Source organism: Oncorhynchus mykiss, chromosome 4 (genome assembly GCF_013265735.2).
Source record: "Oncorhynchus mykiss isolate Arlee chromosome 4, USDA_OmykA_1.1, whole genome shotgun sequence".
Lineage (NCBI taxonomy): Eukaryota > Metazoa > Chordata > Actinopteri > Salmoniformes > Salmonidae > Oncorhynchus > Oncorhynchus mykiss.
In genome coordinates, this window is record NC_048568.1 from 39,455,001 (window position 1) to 39,479,676 (window position 24,676).

At 46.6% G+C, this 24,676-nt stretch overlaps 1 protein-coding gene and 1 long non-coding RNA gene across 2 annotated transcripts; one reads left to right on the forward strand and one right to left on the reverse strand.

The window, feature by feature from the left end:
* Nucleotides 1–7,937: 7,937 nt before the first annotated feature.
* Nucleotides 7,938–18,153, reverse strand: LOC118964478. Its single transcript, XR_005051535.1, has 5 exons — nucleotides 18,066–18,153; nucleotides 15,947–15,996; nucleotides 15,546–15,652; nucleotides 8,764–8,829; nucleotides 7,938–8,551 (listed from the first exon to the last, which is right to left on the reverse strand). It is a non-coding gene; the product is annotated as an uncharacterized LOC118964478 (long non-coding RNA).
* A 154-nt stretch (nucleotides 18,154–18,307) lies between these two features.
* Nucleotides 18,308–23,404, forward strand: pigh (phosphatidylinositol glycan anchor biosynthesis, class H). The gene is given in 4 exon segments (NM_001160586.2): nucleotides 18,308–18,763; nucleotides 19,215–19,424; nucleotides 19,710–19,793; nucleotides 22,661–23,404. Coding segments are annotated over 4 exon segments (570 nt in total). The 5' UTR covers nucleotides 18,308–18,559; the 3' UTR covers nucleotides 22,733–23,404.
* The last annotated feature ends 1,272 nt before the right edge of the window (nucleotides 23,405–24,676 follow it).

The window sequence follows — 24,676 nt, forward strand, 5'->3', positions numbered from 1 at the left end:
CAGATGTGCTGTATCTCAGTCCTGACCACTGGGTCCTGGTTCCCTCCTCTCTTGTTCTTACCCCAGGTCAGATGTGCTGTATCTCAGTCCTGACCACTGGGTCCTGGTTCCCTCCTCTCTTGTTCTTACCCCAGGTCAGATGTGCTGTATCTCAGTCCTGACCACTGGGTCCTGGTTCCCTCCTCTCTTGTTCTTACCCCAGGTCAGATGTGCTGTATCTCAGTCCTGACCACTGGGTCCTGGTTCCCTCCTCTCTTGTTCTTACCCCAGGTCAGATGTGCTGTATCTCAGTCCTGACCACTGGGTCCTGGTTCCCTCCTCTCTTGTTCTTACCCCAGGTCAGATGTGCTGTATCTCAGTCCTGACCACTGGGTCCTGGTTCCCTCCTCTCTTGTTCTTACCCCAGGTCAGATGTGCTGTATCTCACTCCTGACCACTGGGTCCTGGTTCCCTCCTCTCTTGTTCTTACCCCAGGTCAGATGTGCTGTATCTCAGTCCTGACCACTGGGTCCTGGTTCCCTCCTCTCTTGTTCTTACCCCAGGTCAGATGTGCTGTATCTCACTCCTGACCACTGGGTCCTGGTTCCCTCCTCTCTTGTTCTTACCCCAGGTCAGATGTGCTGTATCTCACTCCTGACCACTGGGTCCTGGTTCCCTCCTCTCTTGTTCTTACCCCAGGTCAGATGTGCTGTATCTCAGTCCTGACCACTGGGTCCTGGTTCCCTCCTCTCTTGTTCTTACCCCAGGTCAGATGTGCTGTATCTCACTCCTGACCACTGGGTCCTGGTTCCCTCCTCTCTTGTTCTTACCCCAGGTCAGATGTGCTGTATCTCAGTCCTGACCACTGGGTCCTGGTTCCCTCCTCTCTTGTTCTTAGCCCAGGTCAGATGTGCTGTATCTCAGTCCTGACCACTGGGTCCTGGTTCCCTCCTCTCTTGTTCTTACCCCAGGTCAGATGTGCTGTATCTCACTCCTGACCACTGGGTCCTGGTTCCCTCCTCTCTTGTTCTTACCCCAGGTCAGATGTGCTGTATCTCAGTCCTGACCACTGGGTCCTGGTTCCCTCCTCTCTTGTTCTTAGCCCAGGTCAGATGTGCTGTATCTCAGTCCTGACCACTGGGTCCTGGTTCCCTCCTCTCTTGTTCTTACCCCAGGTCAGATGTGCTGTATCTCAGTCCTGACCACTGGGTCCTGGTTCCCTCCTCTCTTGTTCTTACCCCAGGTCAGATGTGCTGTATCTCAGTCCTGACCACTGGGTCCTGGTTCCCTCCTCTCTTGTTCTTACCCCAGGTCAGATGTGCTGTATCTCAGTCCTGACCACTGGGTCCTGGTTCCCTCCTCTCTTGTTCTTACCCCAGGTCAGATGTGCTGTATCTCACTCCTGACCACTGGGTCCTGGTTCCCTCCTCTCTTGTTCTTACCCCAGGTCAGATGTGCTGTATCTCAGTCCTGACCACTGGGTCCTGGTTCCCTCCTCTCTTGTTCTTAGCCCAGGTCAGATGTGCTGTATCTCAGTCCTGACCACTGGGTCCTGGTTCCCTCCTCTCTTGTTCTTACCCCAGGTCAGATGTGCTGTATCTCACTCCTGACCACTGGGTCCTGGTTCCCTCCTCTCTTGTTCTTACCCCAGGTCAGATGTGCTGTATCTCAGTCCTGACCACTGGGTCCTGGTTCCCTCCTCTCTTGTTCTTAGCCCAGGTCAGATGTGCTGTATCTCAGTCCTGACCACTGGGTCCTGGTTCCCTCCTCTCTTGTTCTTACCCCAGGTCAGATGTGCTGTATCTCACTCCTGACCACTGGGTCCTGGTTCCCTCCTCTCTTGTTCTTACCCCAGGTCAGATGTGCTGTATCTCAGTCCTGACCACTGGGTCCTGGTTCCCTCCTCTCTTGTTCTTAGCCCAGGTCAGATGTGCTGTATCTCAGTCCTGACCACTGGGTCCTGGTTCCCTCCTCTCTTGTTCTTACCCCAGGTCAGATGTGCTGTATCTCAGTCCTGACCACTGGGTCCTGGTTCCCTCCTCTCTTGTTCTTACCCCAGGTCAGATGTGCTGTATCTCAGTCCTGACCACTGGGTCCTGGTTCCCTCCTCTCTTGTTCTTACCCCAGGTCAGATGTGCTGTATCTCACTCCTGACCACTGGGTCCTGGTTCCCTCCTCTCTTGTTCTTACCCCAGGTCAGATGTGCTGTATCTCAGTCCTGACCACTGGGTCCTGGTTCCCTCCTCTCTTGTTCTTACCCCAGGTCAGATGTGCTGTATCTCAGTCCTGACCACTGGGTCCTGGTTCCCTCCTCTCTTGTTCTTACCCCAGGTCAGATGTGCTGTATCTCAGTCCTGACCACTGGGTCCTGGTTCCCTCCTCTCTTGTTCTTACCCCAGGTCAGATGTGCTGTATCTCACTCCTGACCACTGGGTCCTGGTTCCCTCCTCTCTTGTTCTTACCCCAGGTCAGATGTGCTGTATCTCAGTCCTGACCACTGGGTCCTGGTTCCCTCCTCTCTTGTTCTTACCCCAGGTCAGATGTGCTGTATCTCAGTCCTGACCACTGGGTCCTGGTTCCCTCCTCTCTTGTTCTTACCCCAGGTCAGATGTGCTGTATCTCAGTCCTGACCACTGGGTCCTGGTTCCCTCCTCTCTTGTTCTTAGCCCAGGTCAGATGTGCTGTATCTCAGTCCTGACCACTGGGTCCTGGTTCCCTCCTCTCTTGTTCTTACCCCAGGTCAGATGTGCTGTATCTCAGTCCTGACCACTGGGTCCTGGTTCCCTCCTCTCTTGTTCTTACCCCAGGTCAGATGTGCTGTATCTCAGTCCTGACCACTGGGTCCTGGTTCCCTCCTCTCTTGTTCTTACCCCAGGTCAGATGTGCTGTATCTCAGTCCTGACCACTGGGTCCTGGTTCCCTCCTCTCTTGTTCTTACCCCAGGTCAGATGTGCTGTATCTCAGTCCTGACCACTGGGTCCTGGTTCCCTCCTCTCTTGTTCTTACCCCAGGTCAGATGTGCTGTATCTCAGTCCTGACCACTGGGTCCTGGTTCCCTCCTCTCTTGTTCTTACCCCAGGTCAGATGTGCTGTATCTCACTCCTGACCACTGGGTCCTGGTTCCCTCCTCTCTTGTTCTTACCCCAGGTCAGATGTGCTGTATCTCAGTCCTGACCACTGGGTCCTGGTTCCCTCCTCTCTTGTTCTTACCCCAGGTCAGATGTGCTGTATCTCACTCCTGACCACTGGGTCCTGGTTCCCTCCTCTCTTGTTCTTACCCCAGGTCAGATGTGCTGTATCTCACTCCTGACCACTGGGTCCTGGTTCCCTCCTCTCTTGTTCTTACCCCAGGTCAGATGTGCTGTATCTCAGTCCTGACCACTGGGTCCTGGTTCCCTCCTCTCTTGTTCTTACCCCAGGTCAGATGTGCTGTATCTCACTCCTGACCACTGGGTCCTGGTTCCCTCCTCTCTTGTTCTTACCCCAGGTCAGATGTGCTGTATCTCAGTCCTGACCACTGGGTCCTGGTTCCCTCCTCTCTTGTTCTTAGCCCAGGTCAGATGTGCTGTATCTCAGTCCTGACCACTGGGTCCTGGTTCCCTCCTCTCTTGTTCTTACCCCAGGTCAGATGTGCTGTATCTCACTCCTGACCACTGGGTCCTGGTTCCCTCCTCTCTTGTTCTTACCCCAGGTCAGATGTGCTGTATCTCAGTCCTGACCACTGGGTCCTGGTTCCCTCCTCTCTTGTTCTTAGCCCAGGTCAGATGTGCTGTATCTCAGTCCTGACCACTGGGTCCTGGTTCCCTCCTCTCTTGTTCTTACCCCAGGTCAGATGTGCTGTATCTCAGTCCTGACCACTGGGTCCTGGTTCCCTCCTCTCTTGTTCTTACCCCAGGTCAGATGTGCTGTATCTCAGTCCTGACCACTGGGTCCTGGTTCCCTCCTCTCTTGTTCTTACCCCAGGTCAGATGTGCTGTATCTCACTCCTGACCACTGGGTCCTGGTTCCCTCCTCTCTTGTTCTTACCCCAGGTCAGATGTGCTGTATCTCAGTCCTGACCACTGGGTCCTGGTTCCCTCCTCTCTTGTTCTTACCCCAGGTCAGATGTGCTGTATCTCAGTCCTGACCACTGGGTCCTGGTTCCCTCCTCTCTTGTTCTTACCCCAGGTCAGATGTGCTGTATCTCAGTCCTGACCACTGGGTCCTGGTTCCCTCCTCTCTTGTTCTTACCCCAGGTCAGATGTGCTGTATCTCAGTCCTGACCACTGGGTCCTGGTTCCCTCCTCTCTTGTTCTTACCCCAGGTCAGATGTGCTGTATCTCAGTCCTGACCACTGGGTCCTGGTTCCCTCCTCTCTTGTTCTTACCCCAGGTCAGATGTGCTGTATCTCACTCCTGACCACTGGGTCCTGGTTCCCTCCTCTCTTGTTCTTACCCCAGGTCAGATGTGCTGTATCTCAGTCCTGACCACTGGGTCCTGGTTCCCTCCTCTCTTGTTCTTACCCCAGGTCAGATGTGCTGTATCTCAGTCCTGACCACTGGGTCCTGGTTCCCTCCTCTCTTGTTCTTACCCCAGGTCAGATGTGCTGTATCTCAGTCCTGACCACTGGGTCCTGGTTCCCTCCTCTCTTGTTCTTACCCCAGGTCAGATGTGCTGTATCTCAGTCCTGACCACTGGGTCCTGGTTCCCTCCTCTCTTGTTCTTAGCCCAGGTCAGATGTGCTGTATCTCAGTCCTGACCACTGGGTCCTGGTTCCCTCCTCTCTTGTTCTTACCCCAGGTCAGATGTGCTGTATCTCACTCCTGACCACTGGGTCCTGGTTCCCTCCTCTCTTGTTCTTACCCCAGGTCAGATGTGCTGTATCTCAGTCCTGACCACTGGGTCCTGGTTCCCTCCTCTCTTGTTCTTACCCCAGGTCAGATGTGCTGTATCTCAGTCCGGACCACTGGGTCCTGGTTCCCTCCTCTCTTGTTCTTACCCCAGGTCAGATGTGCTGTATCTCAGTCCTGACCACTGGGTCCTGGTTCCCTCCTCTCTTGTTCTTACCCCAGGTCAGATGTGCTGTATCTCAGTCCTGACCACTGGGTCCTGGTTCCCTCCTCTCTTGTTCTTACCCCAGGTCAGATGTGCTGTATCTCAGTCCTGACCACTGGGTCCTGGTTCCCTACTCTCTTGTTCTTACCCCAGGTCAGATGTGCTGTATCTCAGTCCTGACCACTGGGTCCTGGTTCCCTCCTCTCTTGTTCTTACCCCAGGTCAGATGTGCTGTATCTCAGTCCTGACCACTGGGTCCTGGTTCCCTCCTCTCTTGTTCTTACCCCAGGTCAGATGTGCTGTATCTCAGTCCTGACCACTGGGTCCTGGTTCCCTCCTCTCTTGTTCTTAGCCCAGGTCAGATGTGCTGTATCTCAGTCCTGACCACTGGGTCCTGGTTCCCTCCTCTCTTGTTCTTACCCCAGGTCAGATGTGCTGTATCTCAGTCCTGACCACTGGGTCCTGGTTCCCTCCTCTCTTGTTCTTACCCCAGGTCAGATGTGCTGTATCTCACTCCTGACCACTGGGTCCTGGTTCCCTCCTCTCTTGTTCTTACCCCAGGTCAGATGTGCTGTATCTCAGTCCTGACCACTGGGTCCTGGTTCCCTCCTCTCTTGTTCTTACCCCAGGTCAGATGTGCTGTATCTCAGTCCTGACCACTGGGTCCTGGTTCCCTCCTCTCTTGTTCTTACCCCAGGTCAGATGTGCTGTATCTCAGTCCTGACCACTGGGTCCTGGTTCCCTCCTCTCTTGTTCTTACCCCAGGTCAGATGTGCTGTATCTCAGTCCTGACCACTGGGTCCTGGTTTCCTCCTCTCTTGTTCTTACCCCAGGTCAGATGTGCTGTATCTCAGTCCTGACCACTGGGTCCTGGTTCCCTCCTCTCTTGTTCTTACCCCAGGTCAGATGTGCTGTATCTCAGTCCTGACCACTGGGTCCTGGTTCCCTACTCTCTTGTTCTTACCCCAGGTCAGATGTGCTGTATCTCAGTCCTGACCACTGGGTCCTGGTTCCCTCCTCTCTTGTTCTTACCCCAGGTCAGATGTGCTGTATCTCAGTCCTGACCACTGGGTCCTGGTTCCCTCCTCTCTTGTTCTTACCCCAGGTCAGATGTGCTGTATCTCAGTCCTGACCACTGGGTCCTGGTTCCCTCCTCTCTTGTTCTTAGCCCAGGTCAGATGTGCTGTATCTCAGTCCTGACCACTGGGTCCTGGTTCCCTCCTCTCTTGTTCTTACCCCAGGTCAGATGTGCTGTATCTCAGTCCTGACCACTGGGTCCTGGTTCCCTCCTCTCTTGTTCTTACCCCAGGTCAGATGTGCTGTATCTCACTCCTGACCACTGGGTCCTGGTTCCCTCCTCTCTTGTTCTTACCCCAGGTCAGATGTGCTGTATCTCAGTCCTGACCACTGGGTCCTGGTTCCCTCCTCTCTTGTTCTTACCCCAGGTCAGATGTGCTGTATCTCAGTCCTGACCACTGGGTCCTGGTTCCCTCCTCTCTTGTTCTTACCCCAGGTCAGATGTGCTGTATCTCAGTCCTGACCACTGGGTCCTGGTTCCCTCCTCTCTTGTTCTTACCCCAGGTCAGATGTGCTGTATCTCAGTCCTGACCACTGGGTCCTGGTTCCCTCCTCTCTTGTTCTTACCCCAGGTCAGATGTGCTGTATCTCAGTCCTGACCACTGGGTCCTGGTTCCCTCCTCTCTTGTTCTTACCCCAGGTCAGATGTGCTGTATCTCAGTCCTGACCACTGGGTCCTGGTTCCCTCCTCTCTTGTTCTTACCCCAGGTCAGATGTGCTGTATCTCAGTCCTGACCACTGGGTCCTGGTTCCCTCCTCTCTTGTTCTTACCCCAGGTCAGATGTGCTGTATCTCAGTCCTGACCACTGGGTCCTGGTTCCCTCCTCTCTTGTTCTTACCCCAGGTCAGATGTGCTGTATCTCAGTCCTGACCACTGGGTCCTGGTTCCCTCCTCTCTTGTTCTTACCCCAGGTCAGATGTGCTGTATCTCAGTCCTGACCACTGGGTCCTGGTTCCCTCCTCTCTTGTTCTTACCCCAGGTCAGATGTGCTGTATCTCAGTCCTGACCACTGGGTCCTGGTTCCCTCCTCTCTTGGTCTTTATTCAATTGTAATTATTAAAGGGTAGTAGATCAGCTTTAATATTGCAGATAGATTGTAGCCTCCATCAATGTAACTGTCTGCATCATTTTCAATACCCCATACATTTTTTTTGTTGTAAATAAACACAGTACCAGTCAAAATATTGACCAAGGAGAGTGATGGAATGCTGCATGACCTGGCCAGATGACCTGGCCTCCACAATCACCCGACATCAACCCAATTGAGATCGTTTGGGATGAGTTGGACCACAGAGTGAAGCAAAAGCAGCCAACAAGTGCTCAGTATATGTGGGAACTCCTTCAAGACTGTTGGAAAAGCATTCCAGGTGAAGCTGGTTGAGAGAATGCCAAAGAGTGTCAAAAGCTGTCATCAAGGCAAAGGGTGGCTACTTTAAAGAATCTCAAATATATTGTGATTTGTTTAACACTTTTTTGGTTACTTCATGATTTCGCAAGTGTTATTTCATAGTCTCCACATCTTCACTATTATTCTGCAATGTAGATAACTGTAAGAATAAAGAAAACCCCTTGAATGAGTAGGTGTGTCCAAACATTTGACTGGTACATTATATATATATATATATATATATATATATATATATATACATACATGCATACAGTGGGGCAAAAACGTATTTAGTCAGCCACCAATTGTGCAAGTTCTCCCACTTAAAAAGATGAGAGAGGCCTGTAATTTTCATCATAGGTACACTTCAACTATGACAGACAAAATGAAGGGGAAAAAAATCCAGAATATCACATTGTAGGATTTTTTATGAATTTATTTGCAAATTTTGGTGGAAAATAAGTATTTGGTCAATAACAAAAGTTTATCTCAATACTTTGTTATATACCCTTTGTTGGCAATGACAGAGGTCAAACGTTTTCTGTAAGTACATAAATCGTACATATCTTAATTTATTTCCACAATTAAGGAATAATATGTAATGAAATGTTGCCATTTCATTTGAAGGATTGTTACATACAACCAGGATCGGCATTACAAAAATAATTATTTTTGGCAAGCAATTATTGTGACTCATCCTGTATTGTCCCTAACATCATTACCCCATAGCAACAGATGTGGGGGACGGACACACACGGACACACACACTCCACCCTTCCCCTGCAAACAACCAAAATCTCAGATGTTCACCAGTTGTTCCATCCCCAGGCCCAACTCAAGAGAAGACTTGATGTGTGAATACATACAGTGTATACAGTTGTTTCAGAAGACATGCAAAATTGAGCAAGAATGGGGAGATTTGATGAACCAATGCTCCTCTTGTTCTTGTTCTTACCCCAGGCCAGACGTGTTCTATTTCAGTCCTGACCACTGTGTCCACTGGGTCCTGGTTCCCGTACCAGTACTGCCTGCTTCTGTAGATCACCCCACAGTTGGGACACTCTATCACATACCTGTAATCAACACCACCACTACTTTAGTTTAAAATGTTTGGAAACACCTACTCATTCCAGGGTTTTTCTTTATTTTTACTATTTTCTACATTGTAGAATAATAGTGAAGACATCAAAACTATGAAATAACACATATGGAATCATGCAGTAACCAAAAAAGTGGTAAACAAATCAACATATATTTTATATTTGAGATTCTTCAAAATATCCACCCTTTGTCTTGATGACAGCTTTGCACACTCTTTGGCATTCTCTCAATCAGCTCAATCTGCCAGGACCTAGGATCAAGGGAGACATTCAAGTTTTTTAATACCATATCTCTTGACACATTGATGAAAATAATAATGGCCTCTAAACCTTCAAGCTGCATACTGGACCCTATTCCAACTAAACTACTGAAAGAGCTGCTTCCTGTGCTTGGCCCTCCTATGTTGAACATAATGAATGGCTCCCTATCCACCGGATGTGTACCAAACTCACTAAAAGTGGCAGTAATAAAGCCTCTCTTGAAAAAAGCCAAATCTTGACCCAGAAAATATAAAAAATGACCAGCCTATATCGAATCATCCATTCCTCTCAAAATACAATTTAAAAGCTGTTGCACAGCAACTCACTGCCTTCCTGAAGACAAACAATGTATACGAAATGCTTCAGTCTGGATTTAGACCCCATTATAGTACTGAGACAGCACTTGTGAAGGTAGTACATTTTAACTGTGTCAGACCGAGGCTCTGCATCTGTCCTCATGCTCCTAGACCTTAGTGCTGCTTTTGATACCATCAACACATTCTTTTGGAGAGATTGGACATCCAAATCGGTCTACACGGACAAGTTCTGGCCTGGTTTAGACCTTATCTGTCAGAAAGATTACAAAATGTTAACTTTCACTGCTATGTGGACGACACACAGCTGTACATTTCGATGAAACATGGTGAAGCCCCAAAATTGCCCTCACTAGAAACCTGTGTTTCAGACATAAGGAAGAGGATGGCGGCAAATGTTTGACTTTTAACTCTGAAAAAACAGAGATGCTTGTTCTCGGTCCCAAGAAACAAAGAGATCGTCTGTTGGATCTGACAATTAATATTGATGATTGTACAGTCTTCTCAAATAAAACTGTGATGGACCTCGGTGTTACTCTGGACCCTGATCTCTCTTTTGATGAACATATCAAGAATATTTAAAGGACAGATTTTTTTCTATCTTCGTAACATTGCCAAAAATTATGCAAAAAAATGTATCCATGCATTTGTCACTTCTAGGTACAGTGCCTTGCGAAAGTATTCGGCCCCCTTGAACTTTGGGATCTTTTGCCACATTTCAGGCTTCAAACATAAAGATATAAAACTGTATTTTTTTGTGAAGAATCAACAACAATTGGGACACAATCATGAAGTGGAACGACATTTATTGGATGTTTCAAACTTTTTTAACAAATCAAAAACTGAAAAATTGGGCGTGCAAAATTATTCAGCCCCCTTAAGTTAATACTTTGTTTGCTGCGATTACAGCTGTAAGTCGCTTGGGGTATGTCTCTATCAGTTTTGCGCATCGAGGGACTGACATTTTTTCCCATTCCTCCTTGCAAAACAGCTCGAGCTCAGTGAGGTTGGATGGAGAGCATTTGTGAACAGCAGTTTTCAGTTCTTTCCACAGATTCTCGATTGGATTCAGGTCTGGACTTTGACTTGGCCATTCTAACACCTGGATATGTTTATTTTTGAACCATTCCATTGTAGATTTTGCTTTATGTTTTGGATCATTGTCTTGTTGGAAGACAAATCTCCGTCCCAGTCTCAAGTCTTTTGCAGACTCCATCAGGTTTTCTTCCAGAATGGTCCTGTATTTGGCTCCATCCATCTTCCCATCAATTTTAACCATCTTCCCTCTCCCTGCTGAAGAAAAGCAGGCCCAAACCATGATGCTGCCACCACCATGTTTGACAGTGGGGATGGTGTGTTCAGGGTGATGAGCTGTGTTGTTTTTACGCCAAACATAACGTTTTGCATTGTTGCCAAATAGTTAAATTTTGGTTTCATCTGACCAGAGCACCTTCTTCCACATGTTTGGTGTGTCTCCCAGGTGGCTTGTGGCAAACTTTAAACAACACTTTTTATGGATATCTTTAAGAAATGGCTTTCTTCTTGCCACTCTTCCATAAAGGCCAGATTTGTGCAATATACGACTGATTGTTGTCCTATGGACAGAGTCTCCCACCTCAGCTGTAGATCTCTGCAGTTCATCCAGAGTGATCATGGGCCTCTTGGCTGCATCTCTGATCAGTCTTCTCCTTGTATGAGCTGAAAGTTTAGAGGGACGGCCAGGTCTTGGTAGATTTGCAGTGGTCTGATACTCCATTCATTTCAATATTATCGCTTGCACAGTGCTCCTTGGGATGTTTAAAGCTTGGGAAATCTTTTTGTATCCAAATCCGGCTTTAAACTTCTTCACAACAGTATCTCGGACCTGCCTGGTGTGTTCCTTGTTCTTCATGATGCTCTCTGCACTTTTAACGGACCTCTGAGACTATCACAGTGCAGGTGCATTCATACAGAGACTTGATTACACACAGTTGGATTGTATTTATCATCATTAGTCATTTAGGTCAACATTGGATCATTCAGAGATCCTCACTGAGCTTCTGGAGAGAGTTTGCTGCACTGAAAGTAAAGGGGCTGAATAATTTTGCACGCCCAATTTTTCAGTTTTTGATTTGTTAAAAAAGTTTGAAATATCCAATAAATGTTGTTCCACTTCATGATTGTGTCCCACTTGTTGTTGATTCTTCACAAAAAAATACAGTTTTATATCTTTATGTTTGAAGCCTGAAATGTGGCAAAAGGTCGCAAAGTTCAAGGGGGCCGAATACTTTCGCAAGGCACTGTAAGACTACTACTATGCTCTACTTTCCGGCCACCCGGATAAAGCACTAAATAAACTTCAGTTAGTGCTAAATACGGCTGCTAGAATCCTGACTAGAACCAAAAAATGTGATCATATTACTCCAGTGCTAGCCTCTCTACACTGGCTTCCTGTCAAAGCAAGGGCTGATTTCAATGTTTTACTGCTAACCTACAAAGCATTACATGGGCTTGCTCCTACCTATCTTTCCGATTGGGTCCTACCGTACATACCTACACGTACGCTACGGTCACAAGACGCAGGCCTCCTAATTGTCCCTAGAATTTCTAAGCAAACAGCTGGAGGCAGGGCTTTCTCCTATAGAGCTACATTTTTATGGAATGGTCTGCCTATCTATGTGAGAGACGCAGACTCGGTCTCGACCATTAAGTCTTTATTGAAGACTCATCTCTTCAGTGGGTCATATGATTGAGTGTAGTCTGGCCCAGGAGTGGGAAGGTGAACGGAAAGGCTCTGGAGCAATGAACCGCCCTTGCTGTCTCTGCCTGGCCGGTTCCCCTCTCTCCACTGGGATTCTCTGCCTCTAACCCTATTACAGGGGCTGAGTCACTGGCTTACTGGTGCTCTTCCATGCTGTCCCTAGGAGGGGGTTGAGTCACTGACGTGATCTTCCTGTCCGGGTTGGTCTGTTTTGGACTCTCTCTCTACTGCACCTGCTGTCTCTAACTCTTAATGATCGGCTTTGAAAATCCAACTGACATTTACTCCTGAGGTGCTGATCTGCTGCAACCTCTACAACCACTGTGATTATTATTATTTGACCATGCTGGTCATTTATGAACATTTGAACATCTTGGCCATGTTCTGTTATAATCTCCACCCGGCACAGCCAGAAGAGGACTGGCCACCCCTCATAGCCTGGTTCCTCTCTAGGTTTCTTCCTAGGTTCTGGCCTTTCTAGGGAGTTTTTCCTCATCACCGTGCTTCTACATCTGCATTGCTGTTTGGGGTTTTAGGCTGGGTTGCTGTTTGGGGTTTTAGGCTGGGTTTCTGTTTGGGGTTTTAGGCTGGGTTTCTGTTTGGGGTTTTAGGCTGGGTTTCTGTTTGGGGTTTTAGGCTGGGTTTCTGTTTGGGGTTTTAGGCTGGGTTTCTGTTTGGGGTTTTAGGCTGGGTTTCTGTTTGGGGTTTTAGGCTGGGTTGCTGTTTGGGGTTTTAGGCTGGGTTTCTGTTTGGGGTTTTAGGCTGGGTTTCTGTTTGGGGTTTTAGGCTGGGTTGCTGTTTGGGGTTTTAGGCTGGGTTGCTGTTTGGGGTTTTAGGCTGGGTTGCTGTTTGGGGTTTTAGGCTGGGTTGCTGTTTGGGGTTTTAGGCTGGGTTTCTGTTTGGGGTTTTAGGCTGGGTTGCTGTTTGGGGTTTTAGGCTGGGTTGCTGTTTGGGGTTTTAGGCTGGGTTGCTGTTTGGGGTTTTAGGCTGGGTTGCTGTTTGGGGTTTTAGGCTGGGTTGCTGTTTGGGGTTTTAGGCTGGGTTTCTGTTTGGGGTTTTAGGCTGGGTTGCTGTTTGGGGTTTTAGGCTGGGTTTCTGTTTGGGGTTTTAGGCTGGGTTGCTGTTTGGGGTTTTAGGCTGGGTTTCTGTTTGGGGTTTTAGGCTGGGTTGCTGTTTGGGGTTTTAGGCTGTGTTTCTGTTTGGGGTTTTAGGCTGGGTTTCTGTTTGGGGTTTTAGGCTGGGTTGCTGTTTGGGGTTTTAGGCTGGGTTTCTGTTTGGGGTTTTAGGCTGGGTTGCTGTTTGGGGTTTTAGGCTGGGTTTCTGTTTGGGGTTTTAGGCTGGGTTTCTGTTTGGGGTTTTAGGCTGGGTTGCTGTTTGGGGTTTTAGGCTGGGTTTCTGTTTGGGGTTTTAGGCTGGGTTTCTGTTTGGGGTTTTAGGCTGGGTTTCTGTTTCAGGTTTTAGGCTGGGTTGCTGTTTGGGGTTTTAGGCTGGGTTTCTGTTTGGGGTTTTAGGCTGGGTTGCTGTTTGGGGTTTAGGCTGGGTTGCTGTTTGGGGTTTTAGGCTGGGTTTCTGTTTGGGGTTTTAGGCTGGGTTTCTGTTTGGGGTTTTAGGCTGTGTTTCTGTTTGGGGTTTTAGGCTGGGTTTCTGTTTGGGGTTTTAGGCTGTGTTTCTGTTTGGGGTTTTAGGCTGGGTTTCTGTTTGGGGTTTTAGGCTGTGTTTCTGTTTGGGGTTTTAGGCTGGGTTTCTGTTTGGGGTTTTAGGCTGGGTTTCTGTTTGGGGTTTTAGGCTGTGTTTCTGTTTGGGGTTTTAGGCTGGGTTTCTGTTTGGGGTTTTAGGCTGGGTTGCTGTTTGGGGTTTTAGGCTGGGTTTCTGTTTGGGGTTTTAGGCTGTGTTTCTGTTTGGGGTTTTAGGCTGGGTTTCTGTTTGGGGTTTTAGGCTGTGTTTCTGTTTGGGGTTTTAGGCTGGGTTTCTGTTTGGGGTTTTAGGCTGTGTTTCTGTTTGGGGTTTTAGGCTGGGTTTCTGTTTGGGGTTTTAGGCTGGGTTTCTGTTTGGGGTTTTAGGCTGTGTTTCTGTTTGGGGTTTTAGGCTGGGTTTCTGTTTGGGGTTTTAGGCTGGGTTGCTGTTTGGGGTTTTAGGCTGGGTTTCTGTTTGGGGTTTTAGGCTGGGTTTCTGTTTGGGGTTTTAGGCTGGGTTGCTGTTTGGGGTTTTAGGCTGGGTTGCTGTTTGGGGTTTTAGGCTGGGTTTCTGTACAGCACTTCTTTTTTTACATCAGCCGATGTCACAAGGGTTTATAAATACATTTGATGGATTGATGATTGAATTTCTATGTTATTACTGTGCTGTTCTTACAGCCAGACCTGACAGGAAAAGGGTTAGTACACAGTGTTAAATCACTTTGCTATTACTGTACCAAAGCTGAAAGAAAGGCAGAGAAACATTATGGCTGTAGAAAACAAGCATATTAGTGTTCTATTCTGTTTGAGATGCTATTTTAATGTAATTATCAGGTAATTACTACCGATATGTAATAAGTATGTAACTTCAATGTAATATACATTCATCATTAAATAACAAAATAACAAGTAACTATTGGACTGTAATAGAAAACTGTGTAAACTGAGCCATCACACAACTAAGGCTAATTCACCATGTAAATTATAAACACAAAACAATTGTGACTATTGGACTGTAATAGAAAGCAGAACTGGAGACAGAGAATACAGCTTTAGGTACCACAGCTGAGACAGATACTGGATCAGGTGAAGAACTAACCCACAGCTGAGACAGATACTGGAGCAGGTGAAGAACTAACCCACAGCTGAGACAGATACTGGAGCAGGTGAAGAACTAACCCACAGCTGAGACAGATACTGGAGCAGGTGAAGAACTAACCCACAGCTGAGACAGATACTGGAGCAGGTGAAGAACTAACCCACAGCTGAGACAGATACTGGAGCAGGTGAAGAACTAACCCACAGCTGAGACAGATACTGGAGCAGGTGAAGAACTAACCCACAGCTGAGACAGATACTGGAGCAGGTGAAGAACTAACCCACAGCTGAGACAGATACTGGATCAGGTGAAGAACTAACCCACAGCTGAGACAGATACTGGAGCAGGTGAAGAACTAACCCACAGCTGAGACAGATACTGGAGCAGGTGAAGAACTAACCCACAGCTGAGACAGATACTGGATCAGGTGAAGAACTAACACACAGCTGAGACAGATACTGGAGCAGGTGAAGAACTAACCCACAGCTGAGACAGATACTGGATCAGGTGAAGAACTAACCCACAGCTGAGACAGATACTGGAGCAGGTGAAGAACTAACCCACAGCTGAGACAGATACTGGAGCAGGTGAAGAACTAACCCACAGCTGAGACAGATACTGGAGCAGGTGAAGAACTAACCCACAGCTGAGACAGATACTGGAGCAGGTGAAGAACTAACCCACAGCTGAGACAGATACTGGATCAGGTGAAGAACTAACCCACAGCTGAGACAGATACTGGAGCAGGTGAAGAACTAACCCACAGCTGAGACAGATACTGGATCAGGTGAAGAACTAACCCACAGCTGAGACAGATACTGGAGCAGGTGAAGAACTAACCCACAGCTGAGACAGATACTGGAGCAGGTGAAGAACTAACCCACAGCTGAGACAGATACTGGAGCAGGTGAAGTATTCATCAGGGAAGAAAGAGTTACTGGCCAGGTGCTCTTCTGGGATATCCCCACTGAAACGTTCACTCAGGGCCTAGAAGGGAGAGAGAGAGAGAGAGAGAGTAGAGAGAGGGAGAGAGCAGGGGAGAGTAGAGAGAGGGAGAGAGCAGGGGAGATTAGAGAGAGGGAGAGCTTTGCAAAAGGTGTTGACAATGTCATTCACTGCTTACACACACACAGACACCCTGCAGGAACGTGGTGAGCGAATAGTGTTGTTATCTAACTGTTGCTCCAGGCTCTGGGGAGGGGGGGGGGGGGGGGGGGGGGTTGTACAGGTTCGAGTCCCGCGATACTGGATGGAGCTGAAGGCCTCGGGAAACAGACCCACCTTCCTGAAACGCTCCTGGAGCAGACGCTCTGCAGACTCTGATGGGTTGTCTGGAGAGAGGGGGAGCGGGCGAGATGTAGAGAAGAGAGGGAGAAAGAGAGAGAGATGTAGAGGAGAGAGGGGAAGAGAGAGAGATGTAGAGAGAGAGAGAGAGAGAGAGAGAGAGAGATGTAGAGGAGAGAGAGAGAGAGAGCAGTGGATGAAGAAGAGAAAAGAGGGGAAGACAGTCTTGATGTTAGAGAGTGATGATTGTAAGTAGAGGTGAATGGACTAGGCTATTTCCACTTTCTAAACTGAAAACTGAATTGAGGGCAATCCTGCTATGGCCTCTGTCTCAACCCCTGAGCCCCAACCTGAACCCAGCTCTTTGTCTGTCTGACCCCTGACCCTGTCCCCAGTGAGTTGATTAGTGTCTACAGTGAGGGGGTTGACTAGAGTCTACAGTGAGCTGATTAGTGTCTACGGTGAGGGGGTTGATAAGTGTCTACAGTGAGGGGGTTGATTAGAGTCTACAGTGAGGGGGTTGATTAGTGTCTACAGTGAGGGGGTTGATTAGTGTCTACAGTGAGGGGGTTGATTAGAGTCTACAGTGAGGGGGTTGATTAGAGTCTACAGTGAGGGGGTTGATTAGAGTCTACAGTGAGGGGGTTGACTAGTGTCTGCAGTGAGGGGGTTGACTAGTGTCTACAGTGAGGGGGTTGATTAGAGTCTACAGTGAGGGGGTTGATTAGTCTCTACAGTGAGGGGGTTGATTAGAGTCTACAGTGAGGGGGTTGATTAGTGTCTGCAGTGAGGGGGTTGATTAGTGTCTACAGTGAGGGGGTTGATTAGTGTCTACAGTGAGGGGGTTGATTAGAGTCTACAGTGAGTTGATTAGAGTCTACAGTGAGGGGGTTGATTAGAGTCTACATTGAGGGGGTTGACTAGTGTCTACAGTGAGGGGGTTGACTAGTGTCTACAGTGAGGGGGTTGACTAGTGTCTACAGTGAGGGGGTTGATTAGAGTCTACAGTGAGGGGGTTGATTAGTGTCTACAGTGAGGGGGTTGATTAGTGTCTACAGTGAGGGGGTTGATTAGAGTCTACAGTGAGGGGGTTGATTAGAGTCTACAGTGAGGGGGTTGATTAGAGTCTACAGTGAGGGGGTTGACTAGTGTCTGCAGTGAGGGGGTTGACTAGTGTCTACAGTGAGGGGGTTGATTAGAGTCTACAGTGAGGGGGTTGATTAGTCTCTACAGTGAGGGGGTTGATTAGAGTCTACAGTGAGGGGGTTGATTAGTGTCTGCAGTGAGGGGGTTGATTAGTGTCTACAGTGAGGGGGTTGATTAGTGTCTACAGTGAGGGGGTTGATTAGAGTCTACAGTGAGTTGATTAGAGTCTACAGTGAGGGGGTTGATTAGAGTCTACATTGAGCACCACTGCCCTCAGCCTGCCCCTGTTCACTCCAAAGCCGCGGTTGTCCCCTTTACAGGAGTCATAGAAAGGGACGTGTCCTAGGGCGATGCGTTCCTGACGATGGAGCTCTAGCTCGCAGAGGACGCACTGCAGGCTGCCGCACTCGGCGTCGTCTGAGCTGCCGCAGGCGTAACTCTCCTGACACACCAGGGTGGTGTTGATCCCTTTATCTACAGACGGACCTTGACCACTCATAATTAACACTTCGGTGTGGTACTGCTAACAAGTGCGCCTTTATGCCTAAAGTCTGTGCCTAAGGAACTGTTGCTGAAGAGTCGAAAACTACACTTGGGATAACGATACCAGACCGATGTAGAATATGTTTATGGCTATAGTCTATAAGGTGTTAAAGATTTAAATGTTTTCTTCTGTAGTTCGTTATGGTAGTAGTGCCTCACGGTTGTCAATTTCTACTCTCAAAATCGCTTAGCCATATATATAAAGAAAACACTAACATATTTGTCAGTTACTCCACATCAACTGAAACGGCCCATTTCTCAAGAACCAACCCATCAACAAAAGCCTTCATCATGCCAAAAATATGGACCGATCTTAGTTTGCCCAGATATTTCCTAACCTAAACGTTTTTTCCACCTTCTACACACAAAACAACGCAATACTCTTTTAATAAACAAACATGGTATGCAATGTCAATCACAAAGATACCGTTGTGTATAGATATATCTCTCTTATAAGGATAATTTCGCTGCCCAACAGCTAGACGTTGTTCACAGTTTCATCAGCTGATCGGCTTGTTTTTATCCAGAGGTCATAAGTTATAGACCGCTAAGCATCCTGGGAAATGTAGTTGTTGTTTGGAATAGCTTACTTTCCCCACAATGCACCTCAACGTTTGTAGCTTGCCAGTTCGGTCAAAGAGGTTTTCTCATCGATGTTGACCTAGTTTTGTGCAATTAATAGTCAATATTGAGAGGAAGTGCATTTCCGGATTCACGTATTTGCTGGCTTTGAAGTAAACTAGTAACCTAGCGTATGAAAATATGTTAGTTATTGTTAATTGTTTTTAAATTGTTTATTCAGTCTCCACATTGTTAGCTATAAGCTAGTAAGCTGTCTTCTCACTGGAGACGTTAGAGCTAGCCTACATTAGCTAGACATCACTCCAGTTCCAGCTATTGATATTCAGTCATCTAGAGTTTATGCAGAACGGTGACCAGCATTACAGCATGGAAGATGAAACCTACACGGACATCGACGGCAAGGCCATCTCTCTGGAGTGTCAAAGTCACTCGGGTTTCTGCAGGGAGTTCACGGTTAGCTCGGCTAAAGTCTCCATAGGCAGAGTGATGGCTTACACTTGCGCCGTCTGGCTATCGGCCTACATCATATTCTTCGTCACTGAGGTAAGGAGACTAGGGTTTAGTCCCAAATGGCACCCTATTCGCTATACAGTCTAATAGTTTTGACCATGGCACCTGCGTCACTGGTCAACAATCCAGTTCCCGGGAAGCTACTGGGTGTGCAGGATTTTGTTCCAGCCCGACACTAACACACCTGATTCAACCAACTGCTCAGCAGGTGTTGTGTGGTTGTATCGGTGGTGTTAGTGCAGGTCTAGAACAAAAGCGTGCCCCTATAGCGCTTTAGGGCCAGTGTCAGTAACCCACTAAGCTAGATTAATCATTTAATAATATAGCTAAGTATTATTGTTGTTGTTGTTGTGGTTCAATCAGTTCAATGCTGGTCTCTTTTCAAAGTCGCTGTATGTGGAGCACCCTGAGTCTACAGAGACATTAAAACTTTTTTTGTTTTATTTTTTTTTACTTCAATGCCATTCTCTTCATCTCTCTCCAGAACACAGCCGTTCTCTCCAGTGCCATAATCATCACCCTGGTCGGTATGATGGTTCACATCCACTTTGTGAAGGTGGACCATGAGACGCTGCTCATCATTGGTTCCCTGGGTGTCCAGGTGTCTTCTAGCTACGCCTCCGGCAGGGAGTCTACAGACTTCATAGAGATGGGCAAGATCAAAGACATAGTAATTAATGAAGCTATTCACATGGTGAGGAAAATCAAAGACATAGTAATTAATGAAGCTATTCACATGGTGAGGAAATAGAAGGATACTGAGCTGATGAAGGTACATTTCCACAGTTGATTTGATCGTCACTAAAGGCGTTGACTGCTTCTCGTTCAGATGAAGTTCAATGGATCCTGCTATAACTTATCTGAAGATCGTAGGACAGTGAACAATGCATGACTGAAAGTCGCTTTGGATAAAATAGTCTGATAAATGGTATATACAGTATTATTATATAGTATCTTATGATGTTTTTTTTTTTTTCAGCAAACAGTCATCTACTATCTTTGCATCCTCTTGAAGGACCCCTCAGATCCAGAGGCAGTGTCTAGCGTGGTCCCGCTGTTTCAGGTGAGCTTCGGGATCATTATGGATCTACCATACTGTTTAAAATGCATGTCTGTATCTAAATCAAGTCAAGATTTATTTATACATCACATTTCGGACATGTGAAATGTCCTGTGTTCTTCACATGAAGAAAAATAAAAGTAATAATAATAATAATAAATAAAACCTTTGGATCTGATGTAGTTTTACCCTGTGTTGAAGCCTAACCCTGTGTTGAAGACTAACCCTGTGTTGAAGACTAACCCTGTGTTGAAGACTAACCCTGTGTGTTGAAGACTAACCCTGTGTGTTGAAGACTAACCCTGTGTGTTGAAGACTAACCCTGTGTTGAAGACTAACCCTGTGTGTTGAAGACTAACCCTGTGTTGAAGACTAACCCTGTGTGTTGAAGACTAACCCTGTGTTGAAGACTAACCCTGTGTGTTGAAGACTAACCCTGTGTTGAAGACTAACCCTGTGTTGAAGACTAACCCTGTGTGTTGAAGACTAACCCTGTGTTGAAGACTAACCCTGTGTTGAAGACTAACCCTGTGTTGAAGACTAACCCTGTGTTGAAGACTAACCCTGTGTTGAAGACTAACCCTGTGTTGAAGACTAACCCTGTGTTGAAGACTAACCCTGTGTGTTGAAGACTAACCCTGTGTTGAAGACTAACCCTGTGTTGAAGACTAACCCTGTGTGTTGAAGACTAACCCTGTGTGTTGAAGACTAACCCTGTGTGTTGAAGACTAACCCTGTGTGTTGAAGACTAACCCTGTGTGTTGAAGACTAACCCTGTGTTGAAGACTAACCCTGTGTTGAAGACTAACCCTGTGTTGAAGACTAACCCTGTGTTGAAGACTAACCCTGTGTGTTGAAGACTAACCCTGTGTTGAAGACTAACCCTGTGTGTTGAAGACTAACCCTGTGTGTTGAAGACTAACCCTGTGTGTTGAAGACTAACCCTGTGTGTTGAAGACTAACCCTGTGTGTTGAAGACTAACCCTGTGTGTTGAAGACTAACCCTGTGTGTTGAAGACTAACCCTGTGTGTTGAAGACTAACCCTGTGTGTTGAAGACTAACCCTGTGTGTTGAAGACTAACCCTGTGTGTTGAAGACTAACCCTGTGTGTTGAAGACTAACCCTGTGTGTTGAAGACTAACCCTGTGTGTTGAAGACTAACCCTGTGTGTTGAAGACTAACCCTGTGTTGAAGCCTAACCCTGTGTTGAAGACTAACCCTGTGTTGAAGACTAACCCTGTGTTGAAGACTAACCCTGTGTGTTGAAGACTAACCCTGTGTGTTGAAGACTAACCCTGTGTGTTGAAGACTAACCCTGTGTTGAAGACTAACCCTGTGTGTTGAAGACTAACCCTGTGTGTTGAAGACTAACCCTGTGTGTTGAAGACTAACCCTGTGTGTTGAAGACTAACCCTGTGTGTTGAAGACTAACCCTGTGTGTTGAAGACTAACCCTGTGTGTTGAAGACTAACCCTGTGTGTTGAAGACTAACCCTGTGTGTTGAAGCCTAACCCTGTGTGTTGAAGCCTAACCCTGTGTTGAAGCCTAACCCTGTGTTGAAGGCTAACCCTGTGTTGAAGGCTAACCCTGTGTTGAAGGCTGACCCTGTGTGTTGAAGGCTAACCCTGTGTTGAAGGCTGACCCTGTGTGTTGAAGACTAACCCTGTGTTGAAGCCTAACCCTGTGTTGAAGACTAACCCTGCGTTGAAGACTAACCCTGTGTGTTGAAGACTAACCCTGTGTGTTGAAGACTAACCCTGTGTGTTGAAGACTAACCCTGTGTGTTGAAGCCTATAACCCTGTGTGTTGAAGCCTATAACCCCGTGTGTTGAAGCCTGACCCCGTGTGTTGAAGCCTATAACCCTGTGTGTTGAAGCCTATAACCCTGTGTGTTGAAGACTAACCCTGTGTGTTGAAGCCTATAACCCTGTGTGTTGAAGCCTATAACTCTGTGTGTTGAAGCCTATAACCCTGTGTGTTGAAGCCTATAACCCTGTGTGTTGAAGCCTATAACCCTGTGTGTTGAAGCCTATAACCCTGTGTGTTGAAGCCTATAACCCTGTGTGTTGAAGCCTATAACCCTGTGTGTTGAAGCCTATAACCCTGTGTGTTGAAGCCTATAACCCTGTGTGTTGAAGCCTAACCCTGTGTGTTGAAGCCTATACCCCTGTGTGTTGAAGCCTATAACCCTGTGTGTTGAAGCCTAACCCTGTGTGTTGAAGCCTATAACCCTGTGTGTTGAAGCCTATAACCCCGTGTGTTGAAGCCTATAACCCCGTGTGTTGAAGCCTATAACCCTGTGTGTTGAAGCCTATAACCCTGTGTGTTGAAGCCTATAACCCTGTGTTGAAGCCTATAACCCTGTGTGTTGAAGCCTATAACCCTGTGTGTTGAAGCCTATAACCCTGTGTGTTGAAGCCTATAACCCTGTGTGTTGAAGACTAACCCTGTGTGTTGAAGACTAACCGTGTGTGTTGAAGCCTATAACCCTGTGTGTTGAAGACTAACCCTGTGTGTTGAAGACTAACCGTGTGTGTTGAAGACTAACCCTGTGTGTTGAAGACTAACCCTGTGTTGAAGCCTAACCCTGTGTGTTGAAGCCTATAACCCTGTGTGTTGAAGCCTATAACCCTGTGTGTTGAAGCCTATAACCCTGTGTGTTGAAGCCTATAACCCTGTGTGTTGAAGCCTATAACCCTGTGTGTTGAAGCCCGACCCCGTGTGTTGAAGCCTATAACCCTGTGTGTTGAAGCCTAACCCTGTGTGTTGAAGACTAACCCTGTGTTGAAGCCTAACCCTGTGTGTTGAAGACTTTCTGACCTCTACATTCACCTGTCTGATTATAATTTACCTTTCATTCCTCTTTCAGAGCTCAAAACCAAGGCTGAACTGCCTGGTCAAAGTGTACAAGAGCTGCCAGGAGATTCTAGCCAAGTGCTGATGGTGATGATGTCTGGGTGAACCACACTGACGCCATGTTGGAAAAGCACAGTCGCTGACATCACCGCATACCGACGCTTCAAACTACTGACTTCACCGCATACCGACGCTTCAAACTACTGACTTCACCGCATACCAAGTCATGCAACATGTTTTGAATGTTTTCTCTGATTGTGTTAACAATTCCCAATGGAAAGAAAAACTGATGATACACCTATTATTGTTTTATCTACTTTTGTCTTTTTAAAAAATATATATATTTTCAGGTCATTTTCCACACACCAGTTTTTAGTAATGCAAGACAATATCCATTAGGTCATCCCACTAAAATATACTATACTCTTAAGATTCTCAGTAAGAGAGTAGTTTATGAATGTAAGTTCTTATTTAGTGTTACCTAATGTTGTTATTTACTTCTATGTCTTAGAATCTACTTGAACAGTGTTTACCTGGAACTATGTCCCTACTTGATAAGCTCGATAACTTTTAAGGATTTCCTGTTGCAACTATGAATTTAGAAATAACCTCTTCTTTTCTCCTTAGATGCAAATTTTTATATTATTATATATTTACAAATATTGTATTCAAATTGAAGAGTTAATAGTATTTATCATGTAATTTAAATAAGAATTTGTTCTTAAAACTGACTAGTTAAATAAATAAATAAAAATATAAAAAAATGTGCTGTCACTAGCTGCTATTCTTTCCATCGCCAGTAGAGGGCAGGACCTACCACCTTTAACTCTAAACAGAACCATGTCCACCTGTCGCCATTGCTGTCGGCTAATGGGGATCCTACTGCTGCCATTATTTACTTGGACAGCCGGCAGTCCTGCAATAAGTTAAGCAATACAAATCGTAAAATCTGATTTTTAAACTTAACCCTAACCTTAAACGCACTTCTTATCTTATGCCTAACCCTATATTTTTAAGACCCAAAAGCTAATTTTTTGTTTTGTTTCTGACATAATGGCCTACAGCCAAATTATGCAGACGGTTGGTAAAGGAACATATTAAAGATGAGCCTGAACCCAGCTGATCTAGACAGACACTGTGTTATGTGGTCTAGATCTTCCATAACGGGGTCAATACGGACCGCAGGTATCATATAAACACACATAAGACATTGGAAGAATGCATAGAATTGCAGGAAATTAGCTTTAAAACGGCTACAAAATATATCTGCCCCATGCAAAATGTGTAGAATTGTCGGGGAAATTAGCTTTAAAACTGCAACATTTGCTCTCCGCCAGCAATAGGGGTGGGAACAGTTCGGGCTGGCATGGGTTGTGATGTGGGTTTGTTACTACGCCGAAAAATGATCCATTCGGACTAAAAGTAGTTGGTTTTAAATATACATATACTACCGGTCAAAAGTTTGGACACAACTATTCATTCAAGGGTTTTTCTTTATTTTTTACTATTTTCTATATTGTAGAATAATAGTGAAGACATCACAACTATGAACTAACACATGGAATCATGTAGTAACCAAAAAAGTGGTAAACAAATCTAAATATATTTTAGATTTGAGATTCTTCAAATAGCCACCTTTTGACTTGATGACAGCTTTGCACACTCTTGGCATTCTCTCAACTAGCTTCACCTGGAATGCTTTTTCAACAGTCTTGAAGGAGTTCCCACATATGCTGAGCACTTGCTGGCTGCTTTTCCTTCCCACTGCGGTCCAACTCATCCCAAAACATCTACATTTGGTTGAGGTCGGGGGAGGCCAGGTCATCTGATGCAGCACTCCATCGCTCTCCCTCTTGGTGTTGAATGCTGAGCTATAGTCGATGAACAGCATTTTTACAAAGGTAATCCTCTTGTCCAGGATATGGCTGTGTGCAATGCAATGGCGATTGCATCATCTGTGGATCTATTGGGGCGGTAAGGAAACTGAAGTGGGTCTAGGGTAACAAGTAAGGTAGAGGTGATATGATCC